The 13611-nt window shown below is 41.4% G+C and overlaps 1 protein-coding gene and 1 pseudogene across 1 annotated transcript in view; one reads left to right on the forward strand and one right to left on the reverse strand.

The window, feature by feature from the left end:
• The window catches only part of CYP2C297 (cytochrome P450 family 2 subfamily C member 297), a 44523-nt gene that overhangs the window by 4564 nt on the left and 26348 nt on the right, over nt 1-13611 (forward strand). Inside the window, exons 2-6 of the mRNA XM_021074019.2 lie at nt 4858-5020; nt 5180-5329; nt 9011-9171; nt 12208-12384; nt 13204-13345. Of these exons, the coding sequence (XP_020929678.2) occupies nt 4858-5020; nt 5180-5329; nt 9011-9171; nt 12208-12384; nt 13204-13345 (793 nt within the window). The remainder of the gene's footprint in view (nt 1-4857; nt 5021-5179; nt 5330-9010; nt 9172-12207; nt 12385-13203; nt 13346-13611) is intronic.
• On the reverse strand, nt 1507-2687 carry LOC146396992 (tyrosine--tRNA ligase, mitochondrial pseudogene; annotated as a pseudogene).

The raw sequence follows: 13611 nt of genomic DNA on the forward strand, positions 1-13611 counted from the left end.
GCTGTGAGTGATTGTAATTATTCAGAAACAAAGGCAATGGACTGGAAAACTGATTAAGAAACTTTCTGAAAAATCAAGTCAACTTAGGCATTTTTGTTCTTTTTTTGAAAAGAAACCATTTCTCCTGTAATTTCTAATGCCAATTATGTCGTCTTTTATCTTTTTTCCTTTTTAAAGGAGGTCTGTATTACTTTCATAAACAAACAGCAAAAATCCAGTGAGATATACAGCTGTTATAAGGGTACCCCAAATTACTTTCCTTTATCCTTTAAAAATTTTTTAACTTATTTTTTATTGTTATTTCCCCCAACATAATTTTTTCCCACTGTACAGCATGAGGACCCAGTTACACATATATGTATACATAAATTTTTCTCCCATTGTCATGCTGTGTTATAAGTATCTAGACATAGTTCTCAGAGCTACACAGCAGGATCTCATTGTAAATCCATTCCATGAGCAATAGTTTGCATCTCTTCACCCCAAGCTCCCAATCCTTCCCACTCTCTCCCTCTCCCCCTGAGCAACCACAAGTCTATTCTCCAAGTCCATGATTTTCTTTTCTGTGGAAAGGTCCATTTGCGCTGGATATTAGATACCAGATATGTGTGATATCATATGGTATTTGTCTTTCTCTTTCTGACTGAATTCACTCAGCATGAGAGTCTCTAGTTCCATCCATGTTGCTGCAAATGGCATTATGTCGTTCTTTTTTATGGCTGAGTAGTATTCCATTGTGTATGTATACCACATCTTCTGAATCCAATCATCTGTCAATGGACATTTGGGTTGTTACCAGCTCTTGGCCATTGTAAATAGAGCTGCAATGAACATGCGGGTGCATGTGTCTCTTTTAAGTAGAGTTTTGTCCGGATAGATGCCCAAGAGTGGGATTGCTGGGTCATATGGTAGTTCTATGTATAGATTTCTAAGATACCTCCATACTGTTCTCCATAGTGGCTGTACAAGCTTACATTCCTACCAACAGTGCAGGAGGGTTCCCTTTTCTCTACACCACCTCCAGTGCTCGTTATTTGTGGACTTATTAATGATGACCATTCTGACTGGTATGAGGTGCTACCTCATGGTAGTTTTGACTTGCATTTCTCTAACAATCAGGGATGTGGAGCATTATTTCTAGTGCTTGTTGGTCATCTGTATATCTTCCTTGGAGAAATGTCTCCAATTTATCCAGTAAGATATACACCTGTTATAAAAGTACCCCCAATTTCTTAGACTACCTTTTTTTCATTGTTCCTCCTCATCTCCAAAAGAGCAAGAAAGGCAGGATAGCAAGACAGCATTTAGTTTTTCAAGAAGACTAATTATTGAAAGAGATTTACCCCAGAAATCATGCTTTCCTATGACAGTTCTTGATGTTTAAGTATCAGGAAATAAAATATCCCACTATTACACAAACATAAGCAGCCTATATAAATAATGAAATTACTCATGCTGTGAGGCCTAGAGTATATTCCATTCTCTGCTGTTTGATTTGTGTAAGTGAAGATATAAGTTCATATGTCTTGAAAATGAATGATTTTAAGTCTGAGCCACCAGAAGGATTTTTCAACCAAGTTGAAGCCATTTCAGAAACCCCTTGTTCCTATTTTAAGTAATGAAAGTCCATTCTTAAGAATATGTTGTCCAATAACTAAAACATTCTGAGGATTTGTTACTTGTCTGTGATTTATACTGACTTTGCTTTCTGTCATCAGTTGACACCCTGGGGAATGGCATTTCCTTTGCTGCATGCATCTAGGGAGGCTGTTCCAGGTTCAAGAACTAATTTGGAAAATGAAGCTTGTTTCAACAACTCTGTTAACTCTTGATCAGGCATGAGCTCCAGGGCATCTATGCTGCTTTGATAAAGGGCTTGTGTAGACCTTTTAGCTGAGTCCAGTCCTTCTTGTCCATGAACAAGCTTTGTTACTTCTGTAGCCAAGTCATTTCTGAGGGCCCTGCTTTTCTGGCTCTTTGACATGCAACCACATTATGGTCAGTTTCTGGAAGTGGCATAAAAGTGAAGAGCTTCAGGTACCTTTCTACCAAATTATTCTCCTGTCTCAAAACATGGATACAATTCACATGTATAGCCCAACAGTAGTACAGTCAGGATTCCCAGTTTTCCTCCAGTTGTATTTGTAATCAGAGGTACAGAGAATCTAAAACTGTCTTCTCCTGTCAACTTGTGGATGAACTCCGATCCAGACATGATCAGATCCACCCCATTGGGCCTGGCATCCATAACCCTGGAACAGGTAGCAGAAATAGTAGGCTTGGAGCACCTGGTATAAATACTTGGCCAAACTCATTCCTCCTGGATCTTAAGTTGAGTCGGCCCACTCTGCACCTCAGCAGTGAGCCCATGAGGAAGTGGATGCCCACTGTGGCTAGGAAGTCCCCCAGGGGCTGCTTCTGGTACTAGGCCAAAAGGTCCGTCACCTTGAAGCTGCCCCAGGTAAATCCATTAAAGAAGAGCTCCCAGTGACTAGCCATGCAGGCCTGGAGCCCTCGGTGCAGGGTTGCACATTGCTTTGCATGCTCTCTGAGTGCAGAGCCCTCCCCTGTGCATGCTGGGCAGTACCCCTGCTTTTGCCATCCAGAGGCACAGTGGCACCTCCCACCAGTGTGATCACCTTGTGGTTCACTTCTGAGATGGAAACAGGCCCAAGGGCACCAGCCAGTCAATTGTGTGAAGCAAGACAGTGTCAAAGCCTCTGGGGAATGCTGCCCACAATTCCCTGCTCAGACAGCCCCTGGTTCTCTATCTTGGCACCCCTCTTGGGGGAAGAACTCCTTGAGCAGCCCCCAAGTGGCCTGCAATGCGAGCAACCCCTGATCAGTGGAGTGGGGTAGAGCCTTGACCTGCTTGGGATAGCAAACCACCACACAGGGAAATGCACTCCAGTATGGGCACCAGCATCTTGGTGGAGGTCTGTAACAAGATAGCAAGTATAAGTATCTGTGCCATGAAGTAAATCCTTGTTGCTTACCTTTTACATGTAGTAGTTTGCATCTGTTAATCCCATACCTCTAATTTGTCCCCCCTCCCCTCTTTGGTAATGATAAATTTTTGTGAGTCTGTTTCTGTTTCTTTGCTTCTTCTTCTTTTTTTTTTGGCTCTGCCCACCACTTGGGGAAGTTTCCAGGCCAGGGATGGAACTGTGCCTCAGCAGCGACTCAAGCTGCTGCAGTGACAACGCTGGATCCTTAACTCATTGTACCACAAGAGAACTCTTTTTAATTTAATTTTCATTTATGTCATATTTTAGATTCCACATATAATGATGTCATATGGTATTTGTCTTTCTCTGTCTAATTTACTTGGTGTGATAATCTCTAGGTCCATCCATGTTGCTGCAAAAGGCATTATTTCATTCTTTTTATTGCTGATTAATATTCCATTGTACACATGTACCACGTCTTCTTAGTTTACTCATTTGTTCATGGACATTTAGGTTGTTTCCATGTCTTATTTATTGTAAATAGTGCAGGTATAAACATAGACATGCATGTATCCTATTCTTTTTTAAGGGCCACACCTGTGGCAAATAGAGCTTCCAAGATTAGGGGTTGAATTGGAGCTTCAGCTGCTGGCCTGCACCACTGCCACAGCAATGCCATATCTGAGCTGCATCTGTGGCCTGTGCTGTGGTTTGCGGCAAGGCCGGATCCTTAACCCAGTGAGTGAGGTATCAAACCCACATCCTCAAGAATACCATATCAGGTTCGTAACCTGCTGAACCCCAACAGGAACTCCATATCTTTTTACCTGAGAGTTTTCTCCTGATATATGCCTAGGAATGGGTCTGCTGCACGATATTATATGGCACTTCTATATTTATGTTTTTGAGGAACCTCCATACTGTTTTCTATAGCAGCTGCACCAATTTATATTCCCTCCAGCAGTGCAGAGGGTTCTCTTTTCCACACCCCTCCAGTGTTTGTTACTTGATGACTTTTTAATTTTTTGGCTGTGCCACAGCATACATGAATTCCTGGGCCAGAGATTAAACCTGTGCTACAGCAGTGACCCAGGCCACAACAGTGACAATGCCAGATCCATAACTGCTAGGCCACCAGGGAACTCCCTGTAGACTCTTTATTGATGACCATTCTGGCCAGTGTGAGGTGGTATCTCACTGTAGTTTTGACTTGCTTTTCTACAATATGCCTAAACCAGTTGTCTGTTGATGGGGACTTGGGTTGCTTCCATGTATTGTCTGTTGTAAATAGCACTGCTATTAGCACTGGGGTGCAGGTAACTTTTTGAATTACAGCTTTTGTTTTTTTCTGGATATGTACCCTGGAGTGGAATGGCCGGATCATATGGTAGTTCTATTTTTAGTTTTTAAAGGCATCTCTATGCAGTTTTGTATAGTGGCTGTAGAACTTCACATTCTCATCAACAGTGTAGGAGGGTCCCCTTTCCTCCATACCCTCTCCAGCATTTATTGTTTGTAGACATTTTGTTGATAGCCATTCTGACTGGAGTTAGGTGGACTCTCATTGTGGTTTTGATTTACATTACTCTAATAGCAATGTTGAGCATCTTTTCTTGTGTCTGTTGCCCATCTGAATCTCTTCTTTGAAAAAATGTACATTGTGGTCTTCTGCTTTATTATGTTATGGTATGTTCCCTCTCTACCCACTTGGGTCAGAGTTTCTTTTATTTAATCATGAATGGATGTTGCTTTTTCACCATATTTATATGTAAGATCCAGAAATGCTTGAAGTTATATATGTCAATAAAATCTTCAACAATACAATGTTGATCGCAATCTTAACCATGAGTAAAATAGATGAAATTGTGACTTCTTTTGCTAATATTTGCATTTTCTTTCCATTTCCCAGCTCTCAAAAGTTTATGGCCCTGTGTATATGGTGTATCTTGGCTTGAAGCCTACTGTTGTGTTGCATGGATATGAAGCAATGAAAGAAGCCCTAATTGATGCGGGAGAGGAGTTTTCTGGAAGGGGCCATTTCCCAATGGCTGAGAGAGTTAATAAAGGGCATGGTAGGTGTGCATGTTCAGCATTAGTAATGGGGGTGGGGAGGTTGGAAAATTTTGAAGAGTCCTCTGGAACAGCTTGGTCCTTCTGTGAGGAGGCCAAGTGTCAGCTCAGTCCTCCCTGCCTGGGACCTCCCTCCTAGTTTCTGCTTCTCCTCCTGGTAGGAATCATCTTCAGCAATGGAAACAGATGGAAGGAGACCCGGCGCTTCTCCATCATGACCCTGCGGAATTTTGGGATGGGGAAGAGAAGCATTGAGGAACGCATTCAAGAGGAAGCCTGCTGCCTTGTGGAGGAGTTGAGAAAAACCAATGGTGGGTGAGGCTGTGATCTGCAACTCTGACCTTAACAGCGTGCTCTCTCTCTCTCTCCTGTGATGTCTTTGGAGACATTTCCGGGCAGCCACATCTTCCATATGGGCTGTGGTTGTTGTCCATCGTGTGGAGGAGGGGGGTGTGAAGCAGAGCCAGGGGAGTTTTGTGTATCTGCGCTTCTTGTGTTTGTACACTTATGATGGTGCACACAGTGTGGATTGAAATGTCATTTAATCCTATTCTGTTTTGAGATCTTTGTTTTCAATCATTATGTCATACAGGAAGAAGGTTTTAAGTCTCATTTTTTTTTTTTTTTTTTTTTTTAGTATAGAGGACAGTTCTTTTCCCATAGTGTATATGTGCGTTATCTATTCCAGAACATATCACCAGGGAATACTTGTCAAGTGGACAGGGTGGGAATGCCCTCATCATGCCCTTTGGAGCATGAAACAAATGACATGTGCTTTAACTTAATTGGGCTCTATTTGTTTGGTCAGCCTCACTTATGTGTCTGAGGCTTTCTTCTGAGACCCATTGCCTGCTGTTCTGGCTAATAATGATTATTTTATGTGGTTTTACTTGCTTAGGCATCCATTAGGGCAGATCTCATCAGTTGTGATTTCCATGTAAACAGATATTTTAAAATTATCAGCTTGAGTTATTTAATGTTGCTCCCTACATACAGCATTTTTTTATTTATATTTAAGACATTGATGCAAAAGCATAATCCTGAACATTACACAAATACCAGGTTATATAATAATTTAACTAGATTTCAACTAATATTAGTAATTCATGACCCTGCCTTCCCTATTACTTGCTTCTCACTCCAGTGGTTTTGTGTGTGTGTGTGTGTGTGTGTGTGTGTGTGTTTAGGGCCACAAGTGCAGCATCTGGAAGTTCCCAGGACAGAGGTCAAATTGGAGATACAGCTGCCAGCCCACACCACAGCCACAGGAATGCCAGATCTGAGCCATGTCTGCAACCCATGCCGCAGCTCATGGCAGTGCTGGACCCTTAAATCAGTAAGTGGGGCCAAAGATTGAACCCACATCCTCATGGAGACTAGTTGGGTGTGTTTTCTTCTGAGCAACAATGGGAACTCACTGTTTTCAGCATTCTTTATCTACCATATATATATATATTTTTTTAGGGCTGCACGTGCTGGATATGGAGGTTCACAGGCTAGGGGTGGAATCAGAGCTATAGCTGCCAGCCTACACCACAGCCACAGCAATGCCAGATCCAAGCCACATATTTGACCTACACCACAGCTCATGGCAATGCCAATCCTCAACCAACTGGGCAAGGCCAGGAATCAAACCCAAATCTTCATGGATATTAGTTAGTTTCATCAACTGCTGAGCCACAAAGGGATCTCCTAATGATAATGGTTTTTATTGTCTCTGTTTTATGGTCCTTTGACATCTTTGGGGCCTTGCAGAACCAGGGACCAACTCTCTCTCTTAGGGTTAAATTCTGAGACAGAGCAAAACATCTTGTCTACACCATGGCTTTGATTTTTCAATCAACCCATCCAAAGCCCATACCCCCCCTTCTTTCCCTCCCCTCACCTTCTTTGTGAAACCATTACACACCAAAACAATATTCTGCCTGCCCTCAATGAACCCAGGGGCCACCAGGGTCCTATATCCTAGAGCCCTGTGAAATTAACCAAACTACCAATTCTAAACTTAGCCAGCCAATCCACTCTTCTTAGTTTATGTAGTCCATGAAAACCCCAGTAAAGGCTCTGTCCTGTGCTCTCTGCTTGTTTCTTCTGCCTCCTGGTCAACCTTGGTGCTTCCACCTGTGGCCCTGTGTGCTGTGCCCCCTCCTCTTGGGAAGTATGGGTAACATACTTTTCATTGGCAGTCATTTCCTGATGTTGGGTTCACATCTGAACAAAAATAACCCCCCAAGGACATTTTAACACAATTGGATTTGGGGTTAGAATGTTCATGGCAATTTTTTTACCCCCTAGTGGCAGCTGTACTGACCTATGAAGTGCTTGTCATGATGAATCTGATTTTCAGTCTAGATTCTAAATTACCTGCTTCTTAACTCTCTCTCTCCAATGAAGTGAAAGATAAACATCATATTTTAGCTGTCCCACACACCAAAAGAAATCTTACAGACTTCTTGAATTATCCCCTACCTTCTAAAATAAGTTTTTCTAGAAGCTTAATGAATGGATATGTTTCAGCTGAAAAGGAGCCTGGCAGAGGACCAGTTAACTATGTGGGATTCCTAGTATTAAATTCACGATCATTTCTTCTCAAGCACTTTGATATGTCACACTTAATTGCATTATGATGTGATTTTTTTGCATATAAAATTTAGAAGGAGTTCCCGATAAATTAATCAAAAATCCAACTGCAGTGGCTTGGGTTGCTGTGGAGGTCCAGGTTTGTTCCCAGCTCCTGAACATCCATGTGCTGCCAGTGTGGCCATTAAAAAAATTGATCATTTATTTGACTATAGCAGTTTCATTTAAGTATTGGCCAATAAAAAAGAAAGCTCCTTTCCTCTGCTTTAATTATTTTATCTGTAAAGTGGTGGAATTGATCTATATTCAAAATTTGAAGAACATAAGGTATTCTGTTGGTTGTTATATTTAACAATATCCTAGAATTCCATAGAGGGAAGAATCTGTCCAAATAAGTGAAATGTGAGGGCTGAATGGTGGTGAGGGTCCCTGTTTCTTAAAGCAGGACATTGCTTTCCCACCCCACCCCTTGCCATATTGCAATAAAGAAACAAAAGGACTCCAGTTATCAATTTAACCTTCCTTGTTTGCCCTGTGACTTAAGTTTGAAGTGAAGAATTCTTATTTACTTTTGTTTTAGGCATACAAATCTTTGAAATCTGGAATTTTTTTTTTGTCTTTTTAGGGCTGCACCTGTAGCTTATGGAGGTTCCCAGCTGCTGGCCTATACCACAGCCACAGCAATGCCAGATCCGAGCCATGTCTGCAGTCTACACCACAGCTCATGGTAACACCACAGATCATGGCAACATCAGATCCGTAACCCACTGTGCAGGGCAGGGATCAAACCTGTAACCTCCTGGTTCCTAGTCAGATTCATTTCTGCTGCACTATGAGGGCAACTCTGGCAAACTAGTCTTAAAATTTGTGTTTGTATTAGTTTTTCTTCTCATGACTACATATGTGGCTTTTTCTTGTTTTCACTATACTTTCAGATACTTGAAGATTTCTCTCTTTAATCTTTTCCTTTCTTGATTCTACCAGTTGTTCCTTCAACTAGTCCCTACGTATGAAAGTTTTCAAGATCCTAATTAGTTCTTCCTTCCTACATTAATGCTTAATTTTCTATGTGCTTACCAAACAGATATGATTCATCACTGATAGATAACCCGAATTATTGTTTTAAAAAATGACTCTTACTTTTTTTTCTTCTCTTCACAATAGCCAGCTCCTTGGGTCAAGGCAGTGATGTAAATAGAGTATTCGGAGAATAATTATTAAACAAACTAGGATGGGGTGGTCAATTCATGTTTAAGGGAAAAGTGATGCATTGATTTTAAGGATGCTGAAATTTTTGCTGATGAGGGAATTTCTAGGTAGATATTACTTTAGAGATTCTAAAAGTACCTATTATCCACAAAGAAGTTTTATATATATTTTTTAATGTGTTTAAAATCTTTTTAAATCTTTAGCTTCACCCTGTGATCCCACTTTCCTCCTGGGCTGTGCTCCCTGCAATGTGATCTGCTCCATCATTTTCCACAATCGTTTTGATTATACAGATCCAAATTTTCTTACCTTGTTGGAAAAATTTAATGAAAACTTCAAGATTATGAGCACCCCGTGGATGCAGGTGAAGTCAACATTCTCTTTTCCTGAATTGTTAGTGCTCTTCTCTTTGATAAGTTCAAAATTCTGTATGGACCGCTGGAAGTGATTGGAAACTAGTTATTTTGTATATTACAAAATGGTAACTCTGAGAATAAGATTCTCCCCTTTCTGTGTGTGTGTTTTAACTTGCTATAGGTTTTCCTTTTTCTTTCTGCTTTATGTAGGCTATAACTTCAATTTTTTTGGCTGTGTGTGCAGCATGCAAAAGTTACAGGGCCAAGGATCAAACCCCAGCCACAGCAGTGACAACACCAAATCCTTAACTGCTGGGCTACCAGAGAACTTCCTGTTTATTTGTTGACTTTTCTAAACTATTTTTGGCACAGTCTCTCTCTCTCTCTCTCTCTTTCTCTCTCTCTCTCTCTCTCGTCGTATGTGGTCTCTGAAATAGCTGTTCCTTTAGCTTAGTTTCAACTAGCATCTGGATAGATACAGCATTAAATGTGAGGATCCAAAAAAAAAAAAAAGGCAGATGAAGAGAGAGAGATGGGGAGAGAGAAAGGAGGAAAGACAGAAGGAAAAAGATAAAGGAAGAGAGGAAGAAGGGAAGTTCTTTTTGTGGCTTAGTGATAACGAAACCAACTACTATCCATGAGGACGTGGATTCTATCCCTGGTCTTGATCAGTGGGTTAAGGTTCTGGCGTTGCCCGGAGCTGTGCTGTAAGGTCTTAGTTGCAGCTCAGATCTCACATGGATGTGGCCATGGCTGTGGCTGTGGCCTGGAGCTCTGATTCAACCCTTGGCCAGGGAGCTTCCATATCCCACAGGTGTGGCCCTTCAAAATGAACAAACAAACAAACAAAACACTTAAAAAGAAAAAGAAAGGAATGAAGGAATGGAAGGAAGGAAGAGAAAGGAAGGAGGGAATGAGGGAGGAAATAACTCTTTCAGATGAGCTCTGTGCTGGGGCACTCATTATAGCCTCAGCCAGGCTGTTTTGGACTCTCTCTTGGTCTTCCCCTAGTGCTGTACTGAGCTTAGAGATCAGGCAGAGGTGAAAGCTAGTGTCATCTCAGGACTTTTTGTGCTTAGCTTTCTAATTTCCTCAGTTCACGCGGGTGCTTTTGAATGTCCTAATTTCCCAAGGCCCTCCCTTTGCAGGGGCTGGGTTGGATGCTGTCTCCTATGCCTTAAGTGTAATTGTTTGCCCCCAGTGGTTTCAGGTTTTTATTCATTCATCTTGCTAGGTTTGCACAACATCCCTGCTGCATTTCCAACCCTGAGTTTTAAGTTAGCAGAAACAAAAGCAAGGGGCTGTGTCAGCCTTGCAGGTGGCCTCAGAGAGGGCAGAACACAGACACACAATTCTTTGTGAGTGAGGACTGTTTTGGTTTCTATGGAACCAGGAACCAAGCTCCCATTCCGCAAGCCGCCCTTGTTGGGACCACTGCCAAGCTGGGGAGGGAGGTGGGACAAGTGGCAGACAAAAGCCACAAATCTTTCTTGCCATTTAAAGTTGTCTGTTTCTCACTTCAGCATTCCTGTGATAGCTGTAAACCTTTGTGTTTCTGACAAGTTCTGACAAGTTGATTGTGACAGTGTTTGCTTGATTTTCTGACATGTTTTAGGGGGGGATTGACCTTGAGAGCTGTCTACTACACCATTCTTGCTGATGTTATTCTGTGCAGTGAATGTTTGAACATCACAGTCGTGCCTTAGCATCATTCATAGCATAGTGTCATGGAGTGCATGTTTGAGAAAGATGACAGAGCCTTTGTTTTATAGACGAGAAAGGAAATGCCTGAATATAGAGCTGGAATTCAAGCCTATTCACCCTCTGGCTGTGGTTTTTCCTCTACTCCTCCAAGTCCAGCTTCCATAATCTTCTTTGATGACGGCCCAAAAGCATGGCCATAGCCCTCAGTGGTCAGCCAGACCCTTCCTGAAAGGCTTCCATTGCCCACAAGGCTTGTCCTCCAATGACCCTTAGTGATTTCTTCGTCACATTCCTTCGCATAAGTACCCTAATTTAGGAAGGAGAATCAGTCTTTCAAGGAAGAGACTGTTTGTGAATACAGATGCTACCAGGGAACACTGACTAGTGCAAGGGTGTAGCTAGTTGGGAACATGGCTGACAAGGTAATTGGGATTGGGATGACAGAATTGGTTTTAGGGTGTATGAGCCTTAACTAGACACCACAGATTTGCCCTGTGCTGAGCCAATGTACTCTACCGAAATAAAGTCACATGATCTTTGAAAAGTCATTTACCTGCTCTGGTGCATAGGTCCTTTATCGATAAAATGCTGAGTTGATTTTCATGTCATATTTGCATCCCCCTGAGTTATCAAAATAGTAATTCTGTTTCGGAGGCTGCTTGATAATAGTAAAAATAGCAGGGAGTGGCTTTGTGTTCTATATCAGGTTACCCAAACTTTCTCAACCTGTTTCCTTATGTGTAAAATGTGAATCATAGTTATTCATCTCATTCTGTATTTCAAGGTTGTAGGGAAGAGTTAATGTAAAAACTGAGAGAATTGACATGCAGATGTTTTAATATCATATGTTTGATATATGAGTATAGGAAATGACTTATCAACTTTCATCATCTAGTCAGAGTGTCCCCCTGAAATATCTCTATCAGCATAGAGAATCACTTTGAAAAATAGTTTTTAGGGCCACACCAGCAGCACATGGAAGGTCGCGAGCTAGGTGTTGAATCAGATCTACAGCTGTTGGCCTATGCCACAGCCAGAGCAGCACTGGAACTGAGCCACCTCTACAACCTACACCAGAGCTTTGCGGCAAAGTGGGATCTTTAACTCACCGAGTGAGGCCAGGGATCAAGCCCCCACACTCATGGATACCAGTTTGTTCTTACCCTGCTGAGCTACAATGGGAACTCTCAATAATTACTTTATGGGTACAATGTAAAAGGCTCCCCCTGAAGATAGAGAGCATTTTGTGATCATCTCAGTTTTTAAACAGGCTTGGCCTATGGTATATATGTCTTCAAGATATATTTTTAGATTACTAAATGTATTTTTTAATCTTTAAGGTCTGCAGTAATTTCCCTGCTCTGATTGACTATCTCCCAGGGAGTCATAACAAAGTGCTTAAAAATTCTGCTTATGTAAAAAGCTATATTTTGGAGAAAGTAAAGGAACATCAAGCATCCCTGGATGTTAACGACCCTCGGGACTTCATTGATTGTTTCCTGATCAAGATGGAACAGGTAAAATGTTAATGACAGATTGATTATCTGCTTGGCTAAATTTTTTTGGTACATGGACTAGTTCTGTACTTATTAGGAAAGTTTAAATGGTGAGGCAAGAAATTCTTAACTGGCACTTTATGGTTTTTTTTAATTTATCTTTTAATTAACATATTATTGATTTACACTGTTGTGCCAATTTCTGCTGTACAGAAACACTCACACATATACACATATGCATTCTTTTCCTTGTATTATCTTCCATCATTTGACCAGCACTTCAGATGCTTATGTGTACATGGATCTGAACTGAGCACCATGGTAGGTTTAAAATTGACTTGTTGGTGTTTCCTCGTGGTCTAGTGTTAAGGTCATGTTGTCACTGGGGTGACTCAGGTCGCTACTGTGGAATGGGTTTAGTCTCTGGCCTGGGAACTTCTACATGCCATGGGCATGTCCAAAAAAAAATTAAATAAAGTCGAATGTTTAAATACCTGAACCCTATTTGTTAGATACTAATAGGCCCCCTGAGGAGAAAGCAGATGTACATCTCAGGTGAGATGGAATACAAACAAGTGAGAAATACAGAGTGTTGAGCCATAAAAGGAAGGTGGATGTGATCACTTCACACAGCATGTGGGAGAATGAGAAGGAAGAGTTAAAGCTGGGTGGGCTTCCTGTCTGTCCTGAAGTTTGATGTAGAGCTTCAAATATTTGCAATAAGTCATAGGGGAGGGAATTTCAGATTGGTTTACTTAACTTTAACAGTGCGTTATTTTGGATTGGTTGCAAGTATACATGCTGGCAAAGTATCAGATAATCACATCTAATCATTGCTAGGAAAAACACAATCACCAGATGGCGTTTACTTTTGAAAACTTGATAGCCACTATATCTGACTTGTTTGAAGCTGGGACAGAGACAACGAGCACCACTCTGAGATATGGGCTCCTCCTGCTGCTAAAGCACCCAGATGTCACAGGTATGACCAACATGGTGGGCGGGGTGATTTCAGCAGAGCGGTTGGGAAGACATGGAGAGAGGCCTCCATGTTATTTCATTAGAGATGCTTTATTTTTGAAATTTCTGTGCCACCAACTACAAGTTGTCCAAATATTAAGAAAAGGATAAAAAGAAGACAAGTTGGTGCAACAGGGGAGGAAGAATGAAAACAGGAAATTCAGCATGAGAAATAGCAAAGTCACTAAAGGAATGGATTTCATAAATAAAAATTCTGGATAGGAGTTC

Source organism: Sus scrofa, chromosome 14 (genome assembly GCF_054392235.1).
Source record: "Sus scrofa isolate SSC_HxYL_T2T_F1_AM1 chromosome 14, Sscrofa_HxYL_maternal_Yorkshire_Landrace_v2.0, whole genome shotgun sequence".
Lineage (NCBI taxonomy): Eukaryota > Metazoa > Chordata > Mammalia > Artiodactyla > Suidae > Sus > Sus scrofa.